The sequence below is a fragment of the Leopardus geoffroyi genome, chromosome E3 (assembly GCF_018350155.1).
Source record: "Leopardus geoffroyi isolate Oge1 chromosome E3, O.geoffroyi_Oge1_pat1.0, whole genome shotgun sequence".
Taxonomy (NCBI): domain Eukaryota; kingdom Metazoa; phylum Chordata; class Mammalia; order Carnivora; family Felidae; genus Leopardus; species Leopardus geoffroyi.
This window is the reverse complement of record NC_059340.1, coordinates 22,114,739-22,139,587: the sequence shown is the minus strand read 5'-3', so window position 1 is coordinate 22,139,587 and position 24,849 is coordinate 22,114,739. Positions and strand designations below refer to the sequence as shown.

At 46.9% G+C, this 24,849-nt stretch overlaps 1 protein-coding gene across 10 annotated transcripts in view; it reads right to left on the bottom strand.

Annotated features, from left to right (window-relative positions):
- ARHGAP17 (Rho GTPase activating protein 17) overlaps window positions 1–24,849 on the bottom strand; it is a 141,762-nt gene that overhangs the window by 4,863 nt on the left and 112,050 nt on the right. For 6 of the 10 annotated variants that reach the window (XM_045461593.1, XM_045461586.1, XM_045461587.1 and 3 more), the window contains 9 exons: window positions 24,286–24,397; window positions 23,146–23,227; window positions 20,875–20,955; window positions 18,528–18,641; window positions 15,777–15,868; window positions 13,374–13,530; window positions 11,417–11,647; window positions 9,250–9,419; window positions 3,152–3,778 (listed from right to left, as the gene is read on the bottom strand). In XM_045461593.1, coding sequence (XP_045317549.1) covers window positions 3,152–3,778; window positions 9,250–9,419; window positions 11,417–11,647; window positions 13,374–13,530; window positions 15,777–15,868; window positions 18,528–18,641; window positions 20,875–20,955; window positions 23,146–23,227; window positions 24,286–24,397 — 1,666 coding nt within the window. Of the gene's footprint in view, window positions 1–232; window positions 282–1,986; window positions 2,035–3,151; window positions 3,779–9,249; window positions 9,420–11,416; window positions 11,648–13,373; window positions 13,531–15,776; window positions 15,869–18,527; window positions 18,642–20,874; window positions 20,956–23,145; window positions 23,228–24,285; window positions 24,398–24,849 lie in introns of all 10 variants that reach the window. The other 4 variants (XR_006708347.1, XM_045461588.1, XM_045461589.1 and 1 more) reach the window with 4 other exon arrangements.

Here is a 24,849-nt window from a genome sequence, read left to right as displayed (position 1 = left end):
AAGTCACAAGGCCGGCCCTGTGACCACCTGTCACACACGTCTGTGAACACACTTAGTACTCAGAGTGATCGAGAGCAAGCATGAACGAAGCCAGCATCGTTTAGTACATGCACTGTTAGTAGGGATGCAAGCAGGCAGGGTTAGGGTGCCCAGTTAGTAACAGGCGTTAGCGCACGAGTAACGATCATCAAGGAGCACAAAAGCTTTGGCCAATCAGGTGCCTTTTCCTTACCATTAAATATTCCAATTTGAGTTCTTACTGAATATGGCAGGTCATACATCTAAATTATTTAATAAAATGTTTCAATTAGAACACTCTTGGCTAAAATCTGTTCCTTTAAAAACAGCAAGATGCAAACTCTTTTACTTTCAAAGCGGAAAGGCTTGCGCGCTTTCTACAGTAACAATAAAGAGGAGCTTCGGAGGACATCAGAATCCCTCCATTCACCTGTGCTGGTGCTGAGCTGCTAGACAATGGCGGTCAAATCTGCTTGGCGGCATCGATCTCCCCCAAGGGTTTATCCTAATCCCCAGGCTGTCATTCAACTTTTTAGGATTAAATGCTCTAAGCAAATAACCTGTTTTTAGGAAACTGTCTACGGTTTTCCACATGAAAACATAATGTCATAATAAAGGATGGCCTTCCAAGGAAGTTACATTGTTTTTCTTCTTGAAATACCCAAGAATGGTTCATAATAGCAGCTTGCTCAATACTAGTGGATGCATGAATCCTAAACGGGGCTTTCTGTGTGCTCCCAATGGCAGTCCAGGCGATTTTAGGTAATTAAAAGTTACTTCCGCAATACAAAAATAATTGTGGTGGCCTGGGATTTCTTGAGTTTAGGAGAATTCATAACATAGATTTTTAAATACTTAGGTAATATCTTAAGGCAAAGTACTTTCATATAAAATTTCCCTGATCTGATAAAGTACAGAGCATTACAGTGTTGTACCGGATCAATAAGATAGTTTTCTGAAATAAACACATGTGAGGTGGGAACGGTTTTAAAGAACAGACGTGATTCCAGTTCGTAGTTTTCCTATCTACGTAAAAGGAAAGATCTTCGGGTGAAATGCTGGTGTCATGAAGGGTTAAAAGGCTCAGCCTTAATTAGGGTTTAGTCGTGTCACTCTGGTGCACGACTTCCATACCCAGTGGGCAACCCCAGACTGCTGGGTTATAAGGAGTCAGGATGTGGAATCATACTCGTGCCTTCCTCCACGCCTTTAAGGCCTCACTCATTTTCTTTTCTGGCTTCTACAGAAAGTCTTACTCAGACCAAGGCTGCGAACACTGGCGAAGTAGCTCACCAAGGGTTTAAGGCTTAGATCAGCCGATTAGAGCAATGGTACGCATGATGAGAGCCCTAAGGCGTCCAAATGTGGACCCGGCTCAGATGAGGCTAACGGTGCCTTTTGAAAAGCTCATATGGTTTAAGAAAGCAAAATGTAAGCGTGCTAGAACGCAAAGGAATTTAGTGTGGGATCTTTGGAAGAAGATCGGTTTGTTTGTTTGGTTTGGTCCTGAGAATTTCAAACATCAAATTAAGAAGCTCCATGCAGTTAACTCGCACTTAAGATATACAATTACAAATTAAAGCTCAAGACACAAGGAACACAACTTTCTGTGCTGACTGCACCCGAGTCCTCTTTGGTTGGATGTGATGAGCCAATCAACGACAGGGAAGTCACTGAGAAGAGCAGGACACTTACAAAAGGCTTACCAACAAGAAAGAAGGCACTCCTAGCATCTTAGGTGAGCGGCTTGAAATCGGGTTCTCAATCTACTGACAGCTACCTCGAATTTGGAGCACTGCAGCTCAAAATGCTTTTGGTAAGAACAAAAGTAACGTCCACATGCTACAGAATGGACGGCAGGGGGGTCCGGTAGCTGCTCCTGAGCACGTGGTCAAAAGCACATTTGCAAAACACGGCTAAGCAGGAGCGTATGGAGCTTGGTGCGAGCTGCTGGGGGGGGTTACAGACCTTAGTCCTGGGAACCTTCCCCACCTGTGAGGGCACTAGGAAGGGCATCTATTGGGAAACAAACAAACAAACACACCAATGTGGCTTTGTTTTTTAAAAATAAAAGCTAGAGGGTCATCATACGTTATTAACCATTTATAATACGTGCAAGTTATGCAGTATGTTCCTGGGGGAGAAAAAAGGTTATCAGAAGGCTAGTGGGTTAACCCTCATCATCTGGAGTACCCCCAGTTTGGGGTACACCATTGGCTCATTTTCAGCAGAGAAGTCACGCAGTAGAGCTGCACAGCCCAGAGGTATATTCCACCTCGTCTCTAAAACTAGCCCCATGTAGAAAATGGAAAATTAAACTGTTGTGATTCAAAGCTCCTGCCATTAAAAAAAAACACATTTAAAAAACCCCCATCTACCTCACCCTTAAATCAAATAGTGTATTAGAACACTTAGGGTGGAATTTTGAAAAGAAATCACAATTAAATAAATGCTCGTGTTTTCGACTGCCTATTAAAAACACCCCGTCAGGTGGCCTGCTGAAATCTGTACCATCATCACCACTGGAAACAGGCTTCCATGGGGATTATGGGAAAATGTCAATCCTTCCCTCCCCCGCCCCTGGAGGCCGCACTCTGATGTGATCGCCCCCCCAAGATCTCCCTTCCTGGGGCATCCGAAGTGGCACAGATCCTGTTTTTTAAAGTTATACCTGAAATGCTTCACTATGAACATTTTTACCTTTAGAAGGAAAATAAGTATCCTAATGAGGAAGAAATGAATTTCATGCTCGTGTGGTCCAGTCAGTACCTTCCACATGGATTAGGTCATTACACTTAGAAAAATGTCAATGTAGGAGGTCTTAGACACATAATGAAACTATAAGTCAGTGGCCAGCTAACTTCAAGGGCCAGGCACTAAATATTTTTAGGTTCTGCGAGCCCAATAATCTCTGACTATACAACTCTGTTATGTTAGCACAAAAGCGGCCCAAGACGATATGTAGACAAATTAGAGCCGCTGTGTCCCAGGAAAACTTCATTTACAAAAACGGGCTGGCTGTGGGCCAGATGTGGCCGGCGGGTAAGGCTGGCTGCCCCCTGCTGTAAACCCAGGCCTGAACGGAAGGGGACAGAGACGACGGAGCGCGGGCGGGGAGCAGTTTCTCACTTACCCGTTACTATTTTGGAGGCAGTGGGAGCTGCGTTGCTGAGGGTGCCGTCCCCCGCGGAGTGGGCGCCAGGGGGATGTGGGGGCGGAGGCATGCTGGGCCGGTTCCTGGGCTTTGGTACTGGTCTCGGTCTCGGTAAGGTTCCGGCGTGTGGCTGCGCAGTCTCAGGGTTAGTCCCCGCCGCGGTCTGCGAAGCGGGCGGGCCGGGGTTCTGTTTTCCTAAAGGCGGAGTACTGGGGGGCGTCGGAGTCTGGGGAGGGGTGTGAGGTGGCTGCTCCAGTCCCTGCTCGCCGGCCGGTGCCGTGGGGGCGGTCGGGCCCTGGCCGCCACCGGGTTTGGTGTGCCCCGGGGGCGGCGCGGCCTGCGTGGGGGGCTGCGGCGGCGGGTGGCTGGGGGCTTGTATGGGAGGCAGGCTGCTGGAGTACCTCCGGGGCGCCGAGGGCTGCGGGGCGGCGCACGGCTGGCCCGGGGCCTGGCCCGCCTGCTGAGTGGGAGGAGAAGGGCTTCGGGCGGCTGGCTTTGGCGACAGACTGGGCGGATGCTGAGACGGTCCCGGAGAACTCTGGCCCCCGGGGTGGCCGGGAGGCGGGTTTCCTGGTTTCGGGGGTGCAGGAGCAGGTTTTTTAACAGCTGCACAAAGGAAGAGAACGCCTTTCAGCGAGAAGGGCAGGGCGGCGAGAGCCAACGCCACCTTCCGCGGGCGAACCCGCGTGGGTACCGTGCGCCCCCGCGGAAGGACGCCGTCAGGGGGACACTTCGCCTTGGCGGTCGTCCTCCCCCAAAGCCCTCGGCCCCGTCCAACCAAGAGAAAACCAGCTGCCCGCACAGATGGAGGACGTCCTTCAAAATGCCTGACCCGCACTCCCCCACGCGGTCAAGGCCAGGGAAACGCACGGGAGGTCAGAAACCGTCACGGCCCAGGGGAGACTCGGGAGACGAGATGACGCAGTGTGACGCGGTCTCCTGGGTGCCGTGGCCCCGCGGCAGGGAGTGAACGCTGGGGGAGCGGCTAGTTGTTTAGCAGTGACGCTGCAAGTGCTGCTTGCCCGGCTGTGAGAGGGCACCCGGGGGACCTAAGAGGTCAGCAGCAGGGGAAAGCGGGTGCGGGTACAAGGGAGCAACCAGTACTGTCTGCAGCTTCCCTGCAGATCCAAAACTGTTCCCAAACAGTAAGTTTCTATTAAAAAAAAAAGAAAAGAAAAGCACCTCATACACACACAGAGACCCTTGTTTTCTTTTGCATTTTTTAAGGTTTTTAGTAATCTCTACACCCGATGTGGGGCTTGAACTCAAGACCAAGAGTCGCATGCTCCTCTGAGCCAGCCAGGCCCCCCCATGAGCTGTTGTTTTAAAAGTTCAGTAAGAATAGGGGCCCCTGGTGGCAGAGTCAGTTGAGCTTCTGACTTCGGCTCAGGTCATGATCTCATAGTTTATGGGTTCGAGCCCTGTGTCGGGCTCTGTGCTGACCGTGTGGAGCCTGCTTGGGATTCTGAGTCTCCCTCTCTCTCCCCTCCCCGCCACTGTCTCTCTCTCAAAAATAAGTAAGTGTTAAAAAAAAAAGTTTAAAGTCCAGTAAGAAAAGAACTCAGTCAAGGGGCCGCCCCCCTACACAGAGTCGCTGCTCTTAGCTCACTGAGCTGCCCTCATGTCAGTACCCTTCCCTGGTGGCCTGATGGCCCAGTAAGAAAAGGGGAGAAGCGAGAACAGCTAAGGGGGCAACAGCCAAGCATGACTGATCTGCCTGCACAACATACCATGGCCCCTTGCCCTAAGCCAGTTTCTTCAAGACGGCTTGATTTTTTTTTTTAATGACAGAAATTCTACCAGTTCCAGAATCACTTGAATGAACAGATATATTCTGGATATAAATATAAATAAATCTGGAGGAACTGCCTTAGGTATATCTATGGAGAGTTGAAGCACTTCACTACCTTCCCGGTATCAGCTGAGATCAGCATCACTAAGGGGCCGTGGGAGTAGAATTTGCTACCAACAGTGGGTCTGGAGACCGGGCTTTGGGCTGGGAGAGGTGGGTGGAGAGGCTTTAGTATTTTTCTTTTTTTTTTAAGTTTATTTATTTATTTTGAGAGAGAGCGCGTGCACAAGTGCAAGTGGGAGAGGGGCAGAGAGACAGAGACAGAGACAGAGAGAGAGAATCCCAAGCAGGCTCTGAACCATCAGCACAGAGCCCGACTTGGGGCTTGAACCCATGAACTGTGAGATCATGACTTGAGCTGAAATCAAGAGTCAGATACTTAACCAACTGAGCCATCCACACTCCCCAGTATTTTTCAAATTGTACCGAGATTCTACTCATCTTCCCAAAAAGGGATAGGGAAATTAAGGAAATGTTTCATTTGCCCAACACATCACCAGCACCAAGGCCGGCCCCTTACATAAACTGTCTCGGTTGAGTCTCATAAGCTCACATTGCTAGATGGACATTGTTACACCCATTTCACGGTGGAGAAAACTGAGGCTCAGAGAGGTCAAGTATTTGCAAAAGCTCACACAGCTAGCAACTGGCAGAACAGCCTCACAACCATGTTCTGTGGACTCCTTGGACTCTCTTCATCCCTTTCCTTCTCCCTGCACAGCCTGGCTGTCTGCTCACAGGGCCCAGAATTAAGGGATGAAAAGGGTATAAAGTCTCCTTTGCTCTGCTGGCCTAGAACTTTTGACTCCAGACCTTGGAAGACCTTTTCCCAAAGAAACAACTAACCAGCAGACAAAGGAAGGAACCTTTGGAATATTAGCTGTACTCTGGCTACCATAAACAACTTAAAAAAAAATGTTCTGGGGCGACTGGGTGGCTCAGTTGGTGAAGTGTCCGACTTCAGCTCAGGTCGTGAGCCGTGAGGCTTGTGAGTTCGAGCCACGCATCGGGCTCTCTCCTGTCAGATCCTATTTGGATCCTGTTTCCCTCTCTCTCTGCCCCTCCCCCACTAGCTCTCTCTCAAAAATAAACATTTAAAAAAGAAAAAGTTCTAGTTTTTTGTTCTGAGCAATATTAATTATGAATTCACATCAAGTAAAAGATTGTTCCTGTGGCGCCTGGGTGGCTCAGCCGGTTAAGTGTCAGACTCTTGATTTCGGCTCAGGTCATGATCTCACAGTTCATGGGTTCAAGCCCAGCATTGGGCTCCACACTGACAGTGTGAAGCCTGCTTGGGATTCTCTCTCTTCCCTCTCTCTCTCTGCCCCAACCCCACTTATTCTGTCTTTCTCACTCTCTCTCACAATAAATAAACTTTAAATAAATAAATTAAAAAAAAAAAAAAAAAAAAGACCACTCCAGACAGGAAAGGGTGTAGAGGGAATCAGAAGAGGAAGCAGGAGAGCTGGGTGCCGGGGAGATGGGAGAAAGGTGGACTTTCCATAGGACAAACTTATGAAGGTTTGGGGAGGCTGAGGCAGGGGCAGAAGGTTCAGACTAATCCTGTGAGGAAGCCGGAGGCCTATGGTTTACGGAAGCAGGAAAGACTCCTAATGTGGCCATAAGGAGAGCCTCAACCCAAAAGCAGAATTACACCCAGAATCCAGGAAGAGAAGACCTAATTACGCTCCAGGATAAGCTGGGGTACAGACGAAGATCCTCAGGGGAGAGGACCACCTTAAAAAGGACCACGTGGGTCTGTAACCAGGCAGCATATACCTGACTTTGCCTCCCTGCCTGTAATTTATTTTTATTAAAAAAAATTTTTTTTAATGCTTATTTAGTTTTTTTGGAGAGAGAGAGAGTGCGAGCCAGGGAGGGGCAGAAAAAGAGAGAGGGAGATGCAGATCTGAAACAGGCTCCAGCCTCTGAGCTGTCAGCAAGGAGCCTGATGCGGGGCTCAAACTCAGGAACCGGGAGATCGTGACCTGAGCCAAAGTCGGACACTTAATGGACTGAGCCATCCAGGGGCCCCTCCCTGCCTGTAATTTATAAAAATTCCACCTAACATTTATGTTAAGCTTTATAAAGATGGTGCTTTCATGGGCGTTCCCACAATATACCCCTTAAGAAGGCATTTTAATTTCTACTTTATATTTGTAGGAATTCAGTTAGGAAAGGTTAAACTAGCAGCCTTTGATCCAACCAGCTATGTGACTTTAGGCATAGCTATAGCTCAACTTTTGAGTCTGAGGCCTTTTATTATTTATCACAATTGCCCCTCCCATGACCAGCATTGACCAGGCCACCTGAGAGTAGCTGACTCTCCTGAAGCCGGCTGTCCCTGAGGCCTCTGCCACCCCCTGGGCGGGTGAGATCCCAGCTTTCTAAGAGGTACTAGGGGAAACTGGCAACAAGTTAAAAGACAAATTTAAAAATTTCAGATCAAGAAAAAAATGCCCGGAAAGAAAGACAGTGTTATGACAGAGGAAGACTTGGTGACTGGTAGGGATGGGAGTGGTCATCAGTTCAGAGGGGGTAATTGCGGAGGGCTCATGGAGGAGGTGATTTCTGAGCTGTGACCTGAGTGGTAAAAAGGAACCACGTGTGGAACAGAACAGAGAGCCCAGAGATAAGTCCACGCACAGACAGTTGGTCTTTGACAGGACACCAAAAACACACAGAGGGGAAAGGACGGTCTCTTCAACAGATGGTGTGGGGAAAAGTGGACATCCACAGGCAAAAGAATAAAACTGATCATCAGGGAAACAGAAATCCAAACCGTAATGAGGCACCTCATATCTGTCAGAGTGGCTATTATTAAAACAAAACAAAACAAAACAAAACCCAAAAAACCACAAAAGAAGTGCTGGCAAAGAAAATCGAACCCTTATACACTGTTGGTGGGAATACAAGTGGTACCATCATTATGGAAAAGTGAGGAGACTCCTCAAAATATTAAAAATAGAATTACCATATGATCCAGCAAACCCACCTCTGGGTACTTAGCCAAAAGAACTGAAGTCAGGGTCTCAAAAAGATACTTGCACTCCTGTGTTCACTGCAGCACTATTCACAATAGTCAAGATGCAGAAACAGCCTAAATGTCCATCAATGGATGACTGGATCAAAAATGTGGGATATACATGCACTGGAATATTATTTAGCCTTAAAAAAGAAGGAAATCCTGCCATACACAACAACATGGATGAACCTGGAGGACATTACCCTGGGTGAAATAAGCCGGTCACGGAAGGACAGGACTGCACAAATTATCTAGAAGAGTCAAGCCCACAGAATCGGAGAGTGGAATGGCAGCTGCCAAGGGCTGGAGAGAGAGCACTGCAGAAAGGGTAACGGAGGGCTGCTAACTAACAGACACAGAGTTCCAGTTACACCAGATGAGTAAGTTCCAGAGGTCTGCCGTACCACAGTGTGCCTGTAGTACTCTTAGAAGTTTAAGAGGGGAGACCTCACGGTAGGTCTTCTTATCCCAATAAAATTTCAAAAGAGCCACGAGAAGATGTTGTGGGTCAGAATGTTCCGGAAGAGAAGACATGGAATGTGGATGCTCTAAAGAGGGAATGAGCTCAGTGCAGGCGAGGAACAGAGAGCAGACCAGCACTGCTGGCAGCTTGGTGAGAGAGAGCAGTGGTTAAGAGCGGGGCCCAAAGGCAGGCCCGACCACACAGGGCCCACGGGGGAGGTTTACACAGAAGCCGCTGGAGCCTTTCAACCGAGAGATGACACAATCCGCTGTGTTTTCAAACAGTCCCCCTAACTGCCGGGTGGAGGGCTTGCAGGGGTATAGGTGGGGACGATTTGGATCACATGTCAGTGTCAGGACCCAGAAAGCCCTGACCACCATCTTGAGGGTTGCAGACCCGTAAAGCTTGGCTACTACGGAGGCTGTGGTGTTTTCGAAACGGAGGGAGGGCTTGGCATGCCAGATTCCTGGAAAACTGGGAGCACTGCTTCTGAGAAGCAACCTTCATTTGTTGGACTTTGTGGCTTAAACATACTCAGCAGTGCCTGTTTCTCTGCTCTCCATTATTTCATTTCTCTTCACTGACTTTGCTCTTAAAATGACTGATTTTTCTGCTTGCCCTTTTATAAACAGACATGGCCACGATCTGTCGGAAAGCCTTGCAAGTGAATCCCCACGCTAACCCAGGGATGTCTGCACATCCGTCCCTAAGGGGAAGGAGTAAAGGTGGCCACTTACCTCGGCGCAGAGTGTGTGGGCTGGGGCCGGCGGAATTGTGCCCTGGGCCGACTGAGAGCTGATGGGAGCCAGCCGCTGTCTGGGCCTGGTTCGGGCCAGCGGCCATCTGACTGTTGCTTCTCCCCGGGGTGGGTGCAGGGGCAGGGGCAGAGTCCTTGGGTTTCGGCGGACTAAGGGAAGCAAAGTCAAGTTAGATGTCGGACGGTCCCAGCTAGAAAGCTAATAAGCAAGCTAAAAATAGCAGATCCCAACCAGAGTTCTCACCTCCACAGGCAAGGAGGTGATCTGGAATTTGAAACAGTTCACACTGGGTCTACAAAGCTAGTATTTGTTTGGGGCCACACAGGACTAAATATTTCATGAGATTCATTGCATCAGACTGTCTTTCCACTCTTCTGCCCCTTGAACATCATGATAGAGACCATTTCATAGCAACCAACAAGAAATTTCTAGTTTGCCTGTACTTAAGATTGGGCAATACTGAAAAACACAAAAGGGCTTTTGGACTTCAAACTAATGAGATTTTGACACATACAGTGTATAAAACAAAGCAAAAGCTGTGGCAAAATACTAGTGCTGTAAATTACAAAGTACTCAGTTATTATCAATAGTTTGGACTTGAGGAAAGAGAAACCCTTTGATCGCTCAAAGTCCGGAGCTGGTTAGCAGCAGGGGAGACGGAGATCGGAACTCGGGCTAGTTCCCGGGTCAGACCCTCTTACACTAAACCTGACAGCTACATTTTGTCAGGGTCACCAGTGAATGCCACTAGCCAAGTGTACACAAAAATGTCTACAAAGCATAGAAAACAAAGGCAAACCGAGGACTGACTTTCTATTTGTCCATCTGCAGTGAATTCTGATTATTATCTTAAATAATGTATTTAAGCCTTGATTGAATGGGTTGAATGCTAACAGGTACGTGAAAATGTGAGGGTTTGCGAGTACTTTTTTCCCAAAGAAAAAAATTTAAGCCAAAACAAAGACGTGTGGAGCAGCGGTTAACGAGACAACACGGAGCCTCAGTTATTTTTCACCAAAACGTGAACTTGCGCAAATTATGGACTAAAAAGGAATTCAGGAAGACGCAGAGAGTCAGAGTTCAGGTGTGACGACCGAACAAGATTCCGCTCTCGTAAGCAGCTGGCTTCACACCCAAGGCACTCCCTCCCCATGCAGAGGACAGGAAGTGAGGGAGCTCTCCCGAGGCAGCTTCGTCTCTGCGCACAATGTATGCAGAAACAGGTTATCCTTGTTCTGTGCACCTGTTTTACTCAATATGTGATTATTTAGTGCTTTATAGAGGGCCACGATAAACATTTGAGCACGTGCTCTGCCGAGGGGCTCATCTTTTACAGCAGCTTCCGGTCCCGAACCACCTGAGATACCACTTGAAGTGGCCTCCGGTGGTCATCTGCCCGGGTCAGTGTGGAGAAGTGAATTCATGCACATTAAACAGAAATCTCAAGTTCAAAGGTCCTCTTTTTTCAAGCTGCTATATATTTGTACCCCACTCCAGATGGCTAATCTAAAGGAATCAACAAAAGAGCCTTTTAAGAAAATTTATCATATTTTTTACCTTGTACTCACATTATCAATTTGCCTACGAGACTGAACGCTAGGGGTTGGGAAGGTCTCAGTCACCAACTGCATCTAGTACAGCGTCCAGTACTCAGTTAGTTATTCAATAAGTCTGACTGGATGGATGGATGGACGGACGGACAGGTGGACGGGTGGGTAGATGGATGGGTGGGTGAGTGGGTGAGTGAATGAATGAACGAATGAATGCCAAGGATACTATAAGTAACTTGCTACATTCAAGTGTTAACCAGTTAGCACACTAGATGGCAACAAGCGAGTGGTCAATGGACATCAAGTGCACATCCAACAGCTAAAAGAGGTTTACAATACTGCTAGCCACCTATTGGCTTCCAGCACCGAAGCAGTACGGTAAAGAATGCAAACGAATGTTGCTTCTTTTGGAAAACAGGAAAGGAAGCAAGCAATTTGCAGTCTTTTTTTCCCCATCCTTTGCCAACCAGAAGAGTGAAGGCGAATCCGGTTCACTCTCTGCCGAGTGATTCTGTGGGCCTGGATGCCGTGCCCACAGGCCAGCCCCTGCGAGAAGGCTGGGGCACCGGGCACCCAGCAGAAGCCGGCCTCCTTACCTGTCGCCCAGGCTTGGCCCCTGCTCCAGTATGCCCGCAGAGGAGGGGACAGCCCCACCCCCTGTGCTGCTTTCAGCCCTAGAGCTCTGGGGAGGGGGCTCTGGGCCCGCAGGAGCCAAGGTGCCGCCATCTGTGGGCGGGAGTGGCGGCTGGAAAGCTGGGGCTATGTGCTTTCTATTTAGAGTGCCACCTCGCCGGTGGGCCTGGAAGTCCATAAGCTTCACACCAAAGCTACACAGAAAGAAGAAACAGTCAACACACCATGCAAGCTGACTACTGAGACAGAAGCCCATCAGTCCACGCGTGTTGAAACCCACACGCGTGGACAGCCCCCCGGTTGCCCAGCATGCAGTGAAGCGGCGCGGACCAGGTTCGCGGCCATCCCTATTACCAAGGCAAGCAGCTCACCCGGGCTTTAAACCTGAGCGAGCCAACAGACCCGGTCCCGATCAGTGTCCTTTCTCAGTCTGGGGGTGAACAGCTGCAAGCCAATGGGCGGGCCTCGTCTCAAGTGAGTGGCATCACGTTAGCCTGCCTATCTGCGTGCCACCCAACGGCCACCTCGTATCTGTGTGTTTGGGGGATGAGGTGGGAGCTGAGTGGGAAGGTTGTGACGCCACCCTGCTTCTTGAGCCGAGATGTAGAAACACTGGTACATGAGTGTGCAAAGAATAGATCTGAAAGGGTCCGTAACCTTGGGAAAAACAGTTGCTTTTGGGAAGGAGATGGCAGTTGGAGGGTGGGGAGGAGGAAGATTCACTTTTTGCTTAAGATTTACTTGATGCGTGAACTTTCAAACTCTTCAGTTTGAAAAATAGAGGCGCATGGCTTCTTGAGCTCATGTTTACTGGGTCAGCTGGTGGGGAGAATCCACCCCGGGGGGTAACCAAGAATCGTTTACTATATGCCAGTCAGACCCGTAACACTGCATTTTGTAACCTAAAGTCCGTGAAGGCTCATTTCGTGGTGGACAGTTTGTCATTGAGCAGCAGGACCAAATGTGTGAATGGGACTGCAGAGAAGTAAGGTCTCGGCACGTAATAAATGCGGGCTTCGGGGGGACCAAGTAGGGAAGGAGAGCCTTCACCGTGGATTAAAAACAACCACTACCAAGCAAAATCAAACAAAAAAAGATCATAGCTCGCTAAAAGATCGGGTGATCGAAATAGGAGCCTGCTGTTTAGCCGTAATGTAACACCACGTCTGTGATGTTGTTACTTCCGCGTGTGCAAGAACAGCACGCTACTCAAACAGGCCTAACTTGGCCTTACTGGTGAGTACGGGGGTATTTTGTCATACACACTGAGCAGGCTGACCTCTGAAGACACAAATCACAAAGAGCCTTACTAACCTTTGAAAATCCCACTAAAATCGCCCGTGGAACACAGCACGGAGACCTACGGTCTCTCACTAGATCTGATCCCACCCACCATCTTTTTTTCTTCCAGAATTGGAAATACTCAAGTTTGTCCAGCTGAACATCAGATTCAGTGGTTGGCTTCCACTGAAGGGCCACGTTTTATCCAAAATAGGTCTCTTTAAACACCAAGTCACACAACTTACTGTGAGAGGTGGGTTATTCTCACACTCGCTCCTGGACATCTGTCCACAATATTTAACTTTTCTCCCCTGCCCTCTCTCTTTTCCCCGAGTGCGTTCGGGTGGCTCTGTCACGTGTATGATGCCATCCCACAGACCACCAAGGAAAGCCTGGACGCACACGGTCTGGATGTTAGTAGACAAGCTACCCATCTGTCTTACAGATTAATGTAAGTCATATTAATGTTTGGAATGAACTAGAGCAAAATTCCTTAAATATCTGGACCTAACAATCATGGGTGCATAGTGGGCCACTCTCATGACAGGTCGGCTGAGGCCGGACCAGATACCGAGGGTTCAACCATCCTTCTACATGACATCTGCTGCTGGATGCGAGTGAACAGTTCTGAACACACACCTCTCCTTCTTCACCAAGTCCCCTTCCATTACTGCCATGCTGGCAGGTCGTTTCCTCTCGAGGGTCCCTGAGTCAGAGTCATTTCCAGTGTGAGATGAGTGATTGGAATTTGGGGTGACGAGAGGCACGAATGCTTCTGAGACGTTAAATTCCACCTCTGCAACAAGAGAAAGAAACAAGTGTACAGGCACACCTCGGAGATGCTGCAGGTGCGCCGTCCGACCACTGCAACAAGGCGAATATCGCGATAAAGCAAGTATCACGATAAAGTGAATACCCCAATAAAGTGAGTATCGTAATGAAGCAAGTCAAGTGACTTTTTTGGTTTCCCAGAGCATATGAAAGTTAGGTTTACTCTATACTGTCATCTATTCAGCATGTAATAGCATTATGTCTAAAAACACAATGTATATACTTGAAATAGAAAGTACTTTATTGTTAGGGTGCTTGGGTGGCTCAGTCGGTTAAGCGACCAACCTCTGATCTCAGCTCAGGTCATGATCTCACAGTTCACGGGTTCAAGTCCTGCATTGGGCTCTGCACTGATGGCACGGAGCCTGCTTGGGATTCTCTCTTTCTCCCTCTCTCTCTGCCCCTCCCCCAACCTTGCTTTCTTTCTCTTTCTCTCAAAATAAATTCACTTGTCTTTTAAAACGATTTTATTCTTAAGAAATGCTAACCATCATCTGAGCTCTCAGTGAGTCGTAATCACTGATCACAGATCACTACAACAAATATAATGAGAAAATTTGAAATACCGCAAGAATTACCATAATGTGACAGAGACACGGGATGAGCAAATGCTGTCAGAAAAACGGCACCGACAGACATGCCCAATGCAGGGTTACCACAAGCCTTGTCTGTGAAATAATGCAGTATCGAGACGCGCAATAAAGCAAAGCGCCATAAAATGAGGTTTGCCCGTGTGTGACAAGAGAGCATATGGGGGCACAGAGCTTTAAAACTCCCTCTGCAACGAGAGCCTCATTCTTCAGCCCCTCAGCCCTCATTGCTTCACAAGTGGAACCCCTGCACTCACCTCTTAAGAATGGTTTGCTAAGGGGCACCTGGGTGGCTCTGTCGGTTAAGTGTCCCACCCTCGATTTTGGCTCAGGTCATGAGCTGGTGGTTCGTGAGATTGAGCCCCACGTTGGGCTTGGTGCTGGGTGTGGAGCCTGCTTGGGATTCTCTCTCTCTCTCTCTCTCTCTCTCTCTCTCTCTTTCTCTCTCTGGCCCTCCCTCATTTGTGCTGGTTCTATCTAGTAATTAAAAAAAAAAAAAAAAAAGAATGGTTTCCCAAGCCAGGGGAGGTAAAATGAAGGAACTAGAAATAAGGAAGGGGTGTGATTCAGAATATAACTTACACGATCCCTCTGCTTTCTTCTTTGTTTAAAAAAAAAAAAAAAAAATCATGGAATATGGACAAGGGCAATAAGCACGGATTACTTCTTTGGATAAAAAAATGAAAAGTATTTACATTTTGATTATAAAATGCAAATAAAAGGCAACACCAACTCTGTACTGCCTGAAGCAGTTTTTCCAACACTCGTTTTCCCAAAGAAATCTTGGGCAGAATGCCAGGATTCACTCAGACATCACGTATTTGTTGAGCAGCCTACATGAGGGAGGTGGGATTCTCGACGGTGTGGAGACCGTGGTAAAGAAGAGGTGAGCCTGGCCTGGGGTCATTCACAGAGCTCACAGAATAAGGGGCGGGGGTCTGGACTCCCAAAACATGCCGACCAGTGGCCCCAAACAGGGTCGTGGAACCTCTGAGGATCCCAGGACTACAACAGACGCAGTTTAAAAATCTACGGCCTGTAGACTGAAATCCTACTTCTCTGACATGCCAACTCCGACCTTCACAAAACGGCTCCAATCCACCTATCCTGTGTTACCTTCCACCTTTACGAAAAAACCAGCTCTCTGCCTAGAGAAACAAAAAGAGGTCTTCCCAATGGAAAACTGCATATTCAGTGTCACCTCTTCTACAAAGCAGTCCCTGGTTCTTTGTGCCCAGCATCTGACTTTGTCAAACTATCCGCCTTTCCTTCTCACTCGCCATGTGTTACAATATCTGTTTATGTGTCCTTCTCCAAGGGCCAAGTTCCTCCAGGGGACAGCATGTCACCACCAGCATGTAGTGCCTAGTGGGTATTCTCCAGTATACGCTGCCTAGAGCGAACAACTCCAGTGTTAAGTGAAACAAAGCGAAACACAAAATAATGTGGTGGCCAATACGTCAAAGATGAATGTAAGCGGTCTATTTTAAAAAGAAACGCGAAAAAGGGAAACCAGTTAGGTAATGGTGAAGGGATTACTGATGCATTTTCTTCTCGGAAGAATTTCTTATACTGTTATTGTGTTGCTTGGGCGGTCAGTGAAGTTGGAAAGGTGAATTACCTTCAGGGAAGAACCAGTCGGCGTGCTGAATGATGGGCTCAATGACCGCAACCACGTGGACAGATGTGGCCGCTGCCATTTCAGCTAGCGACCTGCAAAGGACATTCACACAGTCAAAGTGCTTCCCCCAGGCAGGTTGTGTCACGGCAGTGTAATTACTTTAAAACGATAAAATCTTCAAGCACAAGTGCAAAAATTAGATGCACGGGGCTCTGACCTAGGAGTGTGGCGGTGATGCCCCAGGAGGAAAAACTACCCCCACCTGATTATCGCTCCTTGGTCTGTGTGCACCGTGTTAACAGCGAGTGAGCCAGTGAACAACAGTGTTCAGTCCAAATGCTGATTTTAAGTTGGTTCGGAGCAGGATGTCAACCGGGCATTTTCCCACCGTGTTCCCACAGTGTTGCCCGTGGTAGTTATCTTGTAAGACCCAAGATACCACCACCAGTTTTGCCCATAATACAGCAGAAAGTATGTATTGTTTTGCTGTGCCCCTCGTATCAGAAAGCCTGAGCCCCCACAGTAAACATAGTATTAAGGGGGCACCTGGGTGGCTCAGTCGGTTAAGCATCTGACTCTTGCTTTCGGCTCAGGTCATGATCTCACGGTTCGTGGGTTCGAGCCCTGTGTCAGGCTCTGTGCTGACAGTTCAGGGCCTGCTTGGGACTCTCTCTCTCCCTCTCTCTCTCTCTGCCTCTCCTCTGCTCTCACTCTCTCAAAATGAATAAATAAACTTAAAAAAAAAAAAAACAACCCACAGTATTAAGGCTGTCATATCTGGTCCCAAGATGCGTGTTCAGAAGTTGACAGTGTGAATGTCAGGGCTCAAAAGGAAGAAAATAAGAATCACTATCCCCGCTGTCAAGGAGCTCACGGTCCAGATCAGAGTCAGAACACCACAGAAGCCAAGAAGCTGCGAAGGCCTGACACCCAGGGAGCCCCCACGTGCTTCAGTGAACTCACCTCACTGAACTCAATGTTTACAACACGGACTGTTACAAGGTCTGGGTCATAAATGAGGACACTGAACCCCCAAGAGGCTGGAGCCCTTGTCTGACTGCCCCAAACCTCCCTCCTCCCTCTATACCCCTCTGACCTCTCTTCCCACCGGGAAGAACATCTTCACCCCCATTACCAATCAAGCAAACGTTCTAGCTCCTTTCAAATTCCAGCTTAAAATGCAAGCGCGGTTGCACATTTTCCCCACTGCCCACTCAGTCCTCCCTTCCGTCCTTCTGGATTCTGATTGCCCTTGTTCCTTAGAACCCTGCTGGACTAGGGAGCAACTCTTCACTCATGATCTCAGCCAAGTTTTCTTTTTGAGGAGATACTATCTGCTGATTGATTTGCAAGACCTTTCAATATATTCTGGACACTTCTGGAGGAACTCCTTCATAGTTCGTGAATTACCATTTGCTTAAGGTGCTTTCTGACATTTAGAAGTTTGTAGCTGTTGAGCCAAATCTATTCATTTTTAAATTGTTTACACCAATTTTATGTTTTGAAAAGACCTCTCTATCCCAAAAGGCAGTAAGTATCTACCTGCCATGTTTATGGCATCACTTTTCATATAATTAATCCTTTGGTCTACCTGGAATTTATTGGCTGTAAGATATGATGTATGTAGTTAACTTTGTATATCAACACGTAGTGTTAGTTTTGCTTTATGACATTGGATCTTTTTAAGTAATCTTATACCTAATGGTTGGGTGGGCATGAGTGAATAAATAAATGAAAAAAAAAAGAAAGGTTTTAATTCAGAAAGTCACTGCATTTTTTTTTTTAATGGAGATGAGGACTGCCCATGGTTTTCCAATATGAAGAAACATGGAGGGAGTCCTGGGGCGGTGGGGAAGGTTCGGGATGTGGCCTGGGGGTGCCATGACTTCCCTGCTGTGCAAACTTAGGCAAGTTACTCCTCTGTAAAATGAGGACGGAAGCACCTATTAGAAAGGTTATTTGTGAGGATTGAAATGAGGTTAATTATTATGCCCCTGGACAGAGTAAATGTCAGTGTCAGTGATTTCCCAAGAGCTTTCTAGCTGGTCTCCCTGACCCCTCTCCTCCAATCCACATTTCTCAGTGCCAGCAAATTATCTTTCCAAATATGGTTGGATGAAGTCATTCTTCTGCTTAGAAACCCTGATGCCTCCCTGACCACTTATGATCCCTTAAATTCATTCTAAACCTCAGCAAGATACGTGAGGCTCTTCAGAACCTGGCTCTGGCTGCATAATCCCCAGTCACAGTCTCCTGGCCCCTGATTATACAAGACCATATGACAGCACTCCCAGCCCCAAATTAGCAACCAGACCCTTCCATGCCTGCAATGACTTTGCTTATCCGGTCACACCTGCAGGAAGGTATTCATTCATCCAAGCACAGCCCAAGTGCCATGCGAGGCTCTCCCTGAACTTCTCAGCCTGAGCTGTGTTCCTTCAGTAAGTACCATGGTCATCCAACTTTATAACATCTGTGACAGCATCCCCAAGGGCACAGACTATGTGCAGAGCTCATCACCGTGCCACAGCTGTTCATCTGCCTGACTGCCCAAGAGTGGGACCCTCTGAGGACTGTGCATGTGACCAGCACCGGGGACAGGACCCAGTTCATAGCTGTGTTCCAAGAATGTTGGCTAAATGGAAAGACCCAAGTTCAGAAGCGCAACTCTGAAGTGCATCTTACACCGGATGTGTCTATTCCCATCAGGTGGAGAGAAGAGATGAATCCAGGCATACGGGGAAGACTTACCCTTCGTTTTTGGCCCATAGTAAGTTAGGGCCTAACACAATTGCAATGTTGCTGGGAGTCATTTTATTAATGTCGCTGGTCTGGGCAAGCTTTGCAAGGAACTTGATTAAATACCTATGGAAGAAACGAGAAGAGAGGAAGCACGTACTCTGAAACCTTTGCACTTATAGCATCCTCCTGCCCACGTGCTCAGTTCCAGATGGCTCAGGTGCTAACTGCAGAGTGCCGCTAAATCAGAATCTGGCTCAGGTTCAGTATTTTACAAAGTCCTGTGTTCTTTGCTTCAGAGAACAGAAAGCCCCACGTTGGGGCTTGGAAGAGGAAAAGAGCTCACGTGTAAACCTCAATGATTCAATCCCTATTTACTGTATATTTCTAATCCATTTCTCCTTTATGCCCTACCTATGTACCCCTCAATTACAATATGATTAGCTGTGAGCTCAATATATTTTAATACAAACATAAAAAAATACAAATATAGGTACACTGCTTAAAGGAAATCGTATTTGAAAATGCTTTATGTGGTAATTATGAAAATCTCCAATTTATCATATAGATATACTCTCTTCTATATAAGCACAGCACCTCAGGGGCGCCTGGGTGGCTCAGGCTATGATTTCGAGGTTTGTGAGCTCAAGCCCTGCATTGGGCTCCGTGCTGTCAGTGCAGAGCCTGCTTGGAATCCTCTCTCTGGGCCCCGCCCCCTCTCTCAAGATAAATAAATAAACTTAAAAAAAATTATCTCTGCCTCTACCCTGCTTGTTCTTTCTTTCAAAAAAAATAAACAAACTTAAAAATAATTAAAAAAAAAAAAAAGCGGGGGGGGGGGGTGGTGCGTGGGTGGCTCAGTTGGTTAAGCATCTGACTTTTGATTTCAGCTCAGGTCATGATCTCACAGTTCATGAGCAGGGCTCTACGCTGTGGTGCAGAGCCTGTTTGGGGCTCTCTCTGTCTCCCGTGTCTCTCTTTGCCTCCACCCCACTTGCTCTCTCTTTCAAAACAAATAAAAAAAACCTAAAAAACAATTTTAAATACATAAATTATAATATATCCATACAGTAGAGTACTGTGCAGCCATAAAAAATTGTTATGTACTGATATGGAAAAATCTTTAGGATGTATATCCAGCAAAGAAGTTAAAGAGAATGATGTATACAATATATACTACCATTTGGTTTTTTTAAAAAAAGGGAAGCATGTGAGAGAAAGAAATGTATGTATGTGTATATATGTGAGAGATTCTTCTCTGTACAGCTTTTGAATTTTGAACTATGGGAACATACTCCCTATTACAAATACAATTAGTAAAAATCATAAAGAGTAAAATAAACAAAAAAAGAAGCCAAATCCCAAAGTTCCACCATAGTTCTAACCAAGACGATCTGTAATCCCAGGCTGGGTGTGCTAAATGAAGCAATGAAGGTTACTAAAAATATTAACATATTCCTAAGGCAAAGTTGATACTTAAGGTATTAAAAGGGAATATTTAGCTTAGTTTAGTGGTAGAATCCAGGACTGAAATTAAAGGTCGGGTAACATACCAGAAATTTCACAAGTATTTGTCATTTTGGGCCAAGTCCCCTGTACAAAATTCTCTTTGGTTTTCAATGACTTAGGGCTACCTTTTATCCTCTCTATGCTTCTTCAGAGTCACATTTTAAGTCAAAAGGAAAATAGAGGTTAAATTTTAGAAATTTATTCTGTGGTAAATTTTCTTAGAAACCTAGCTATTCCATAAAGCAATACATCATCTCCAGTTCTTGACCTTTCATTTAATGGGATGATTTATGCTCTATTAAAGATAAATTTATGTAGCGTATAAAAACACTATTGCAGAAAATAGAATTATTAATTTTTGCCTTTTACATGCTGGAAAATCTTATTTATTTACTTACTTATTTGCTTGCTTATTTACTTACTTATTTACCCATCCATCCACCCATCCATCTATCTCTATCCCCAATGTGGGGCTTGACTCACAACCCCAACCCCAAGATCAGGAGTCACATGCTCCACCAACTAAGCCAGCCCAGCGCGCCCCCACAGAACAACTTAGACTCTGAATCCAACGTGCAGTCAAGCCAACTTTCCACGAGAACCTTCTTCCCTGTAGGGGCAGTGGTAAACTGACCAGGCGACTCACGTGTTCGTGCGGACGCAATGCAGGTGCTTCACGTGCAGCACGATAACACACATCAAATCCCATGCCCTGTGCCCCCCCGGCACCCTCCAAAGCACTTCTGTAGTGCGCTTGAATTAAGTGGCCTCTGCTGCAGGTGGAACCTTTCTTCACTCCAGAGTCGCTGCGGCTTGGTACCTTAATTTGCAGAATGCCGGTCATTCGTACCTGAAGTTAACAAAATTTTGTGGTGGCAACTTCTGACATGTTCTCCATAAATCTTGAAGTTTTTTGTCTTGATCCTGCACACTGAGGAAAAAAAAAACCCAGTATCCGTAACTCTTTATCAAAACACCTATTAGTAACACCTCTGTCAACAGGCTATATTAACAGCAATGTCTTCGTTGACAGAGAAAGCACAGTTGTGACACAGGGTAGATTTGGAAATAAATAAATTTGGAGTCAGATACCAACTAAATATTTAACTCTGGGCAGTTGGTTAGCCTCACTGAGACTCAATCTCCTGACGTGACCAACAGGGGATGAGAGTGTTGATTCCACCAAGTGACTGTGAGTTTCCAGAAGCATCGCCGTGCAAACTGCCCGTGCCAATGCCCGGCACTCGTGAGACAAGACACCACCGAAAATTCTGTCTAGAAAATGCGTATCTCTGTGTGTGGCTTCATGGAGCCCAGATCTCTTGTCGGCCCAGCCACACATGAGGTGGCCAAGCTCCCAGGCACCCAGGTACCAGTGTCTTTCCCTGCCCTTCATGCCACTCCAAGTCTCCAGGCCAAGAAGCCCTCTTCTGTGCTGAAACGTTTGCAGGAGCTCTTCTGCTCTACAGTTCCAACACACAAACTTTCACAGATACAAAAAAGGGCCAGATGAGATCAGTCACCCCTGCCCGCCAGGAGGAGAGCACGTTAGAAGTTGCCCACACAATACACCTTTGGATCTAAAACATCCTCCACAACTAAAGCAATCTGGAGTTACAAGAAGGGGTCAAACGTAATTATACTTTAAGTAAGCTTCACGCCCCATGTGCAGCCCAACACAGGGCTTGAGCTCACGACCCTGAGATCAAGACCTGAGCTAAGATCAAGAGTAGGATGCTTAACGTACTGAGCCACCCAGACACCCCAAACACAATGATACTTTAAAGGCCAGTCGATGTGTCACCGGGATGGGATGGTGGCCCATGCTGACATTTCTCAAGTATATGGAATCAATACGCCAATAAACAGATACCTTCTTTGAAAAGTGTATTTCCTCACAGGGATGAGTTTGAGAGTCTCAGAACTGAGAGAAGAATCAAGTTCAGGAGGAGTAGAGGCTACCTAAGAAAAGAGACCCCAGAAAGCTCCCCTACCTGACACTGATGTTGGGTTCCATTTATTCAGCCCCACAAACATGGACCCTTCCAACAGGCTGGGCCACACGCAGGTTCCAAGGATATGACCACAACTAAGAACTTATTCTGACTTTAAAAACCTCATTACCTACCCAGGACGTGTTTCGCATTCTGTGGCCACAAAGGTTCTGGCGCAAATGCGGTTAAAACGACGGGGCAGCCCCACCTCCTACTGCAACTGAGCTCATCAGACCCAGCGGCCCATCTGCTGGGAATGGGTGACAGTGGCTAAAGTCAGGGGAAGGGGTGGAGGGGAAGGGAGATTTGTTCCTCTTCCCTTAGGGGTGAGGAATTAGGGACCTGCCGGAGGAGGGGAGTCAGAACCGTGAGGCACAAGCTAACAGGGAGGCAGGCTGGTGGGCCAGATCGAAGCCCCTGGGACTTTTTGGACAAAGCTGCCAGCGGCTCCTGGACAGACTGAAGCTGGGGATGGAGGGGAAGGGACAAAGATAGAGGCACAGTCTTTGGACTGTGGGTCTTTAGACAGGTCTGGGTCTAAATTCCCACTCTGCCAATTACTTGCTGTTACCTTGGCCCTGTTCCTCCCCAAGCCTCAGTTTCCACGTCTGTAAAATAAGGATGACGGCATCTTCCCTTTAGGTCATTGATTGTGGATTACAGGAGGTAATGGGTACAAAGATCAGTAGGTACTTAGGACACAGTAAATGCTCAGCAAGTGTAAACTGTCATGACTGGTGCCATCAACATTGTATTCTTGCCCTGCTGAGTGTCCACAGTTCACCAGGCACATCGCCACTGATCACTATAACACCTGTCCCCGTTATAGGGCTGTCTTCAATATAAAAGGGTCTTGGGATCAGCTGATCTATTAGTGCGAGTTCCACTGTATGTCTTCATCAACATACATCACACATATTGAAGCCAATGCACTAGGGGTGACTTTCCTATACTAATAATCATACTCACACTCAATATTTTCACCCTAAACTTGAGAGCATGCTAAATAACGAATGTGCTATTTTAATGTTATTCTATATCCCCCAAGAGTAAGATAATTCACAAAGGGAACATAATATTCCATAATATTCCTTTAACTTATAAAACTCCGTGTTCTTTAAACTTACCTTGCCACTTGGGTCCATTCTTCATACAGACTGAAGGTCATCAAAGGTTCAGGTAATTCCCGTAAATAGGACTTTAAAGCACCTGGAATTATTAACACTCACTTTGAGTATGTCCAGGAGTAAGCATGGGAATCTGGGATGTGTTACTTTGCAAGCTGAAATGATCTCAGTTACCACCTTCCGAGAGTATCTAGAACAAGCCACTAACCAGTGGGAGTGGCTAGAGAATTAGGTGCTCCTAAAACAAATTCTGTCTCTTGCATAATATAGAGAGGGATCAATGGAAAATAAAATTAGCTTCAAAGTCACCTTCTAATAGACATCACTTCCCCAGGAAGATCTCGAGTCTCAAGGTGAAAGAAGGGAAGGAAAGGGGCACTTGGGGTCCCAGTCAGTTGAACATCTGACTTCAGCTCAGGTCATGATCTTACGGTTCATGGGTTCGAGTCCCTTGTTGGGCTCTGTGCTGACAGCTCAGAGCCTGGAGCCTGCTTCAGATTCTGTCTCCCTCTCTCTCTGCCCCTCCCCTGCTTGTGCTCTCTCACTCAAAAATAAACATTAAAAAAAAATTTTTTTTATTAAAAAAAAAAGAAGGGAAGGAAATACAAGCATGTCTCCAAATATCTGGATTATAAACCACCTTTACCTTTTACGTAATAATCAGGAAAACAAAGAAACAAATAAACCCTCCAGAACAGAAAAGACGTGTGTGTGTGTGTGTGTGTGTGTGTGTGTGTGTGTGTGTACACTCAGCTTTTTAAAAAAGTTTTATTCATTTAAGTAATCTCTACACCCCATGTGGGGCTCGAACCCATGACCCTAAGATCAAGAGTTGCACACTGTTCTATTTGTCCTTTCAGTTTTTTCCAATTAAACTTACATAGGGAGACCATTTCAATTTTATCTGTCACTTAAACCTAAAATGAAAAAAAAATTTTTTTTAAGTAGGCTCCACACTCAGCACAGAACCCAATGCAGGGCTTGAACATCTGACCCTGGGATCATGACCTGAGCTGAGATCAAGAGTCGGATGCTTAACTGACTGAGCCACCCAGGGGCCCCCAGAACTGGATTTTTGACTGATGCTCTGTCTGAGATGCGACCTGCCACCCACCCTGAGGGCGACTCCTTGCGGCTCACCTGCTACAGCGTGGGGGTCTGAGTAGAACTCATCCAGATGAGAAGTGGAGCAGTCTAAAGCAGCTTTCAGTTTCTTTAACTTGGAGGCCCCAGCTCCAATTCGGAAAAGGCCCTGAAGACAACAAAAAGCCATCAGTGTCAAGTTCAAGTTGGGGGCGGCAGTACAAATCCGATGAAGAGCCTTCTGCCCCGGCCCTGCAGACCCCTCTCCGAGGGCGGGAACACTGCCTGCCTTGTAGGGTTGCCAGGAAGGGTGACGAGGACAAGCGCAGGCAGAGAGCAGCGCATTCCCGATCAGCGAGCGCTCGTGCCCTGCCCCACTGCTAAAATACCTGTCTCTATTAGAAATCTAAATGCGCTATTTTATACTTCCACAAGGTTGATTGCCACAGATTTTCTAAATTTAGGATTCTTTTGTTTTTTTTTTAATGGACATCTCATGAGAAATTGTTAGACTAGGCCCCTTAGTCACTTTCACTGCTCTAAAAGTTACTTGGAGAAAAACACGTGAAGGTCGCCCAAGAAAGGCAGGACTGTGAAGACACTGGTCCAGGAGTTATGAGA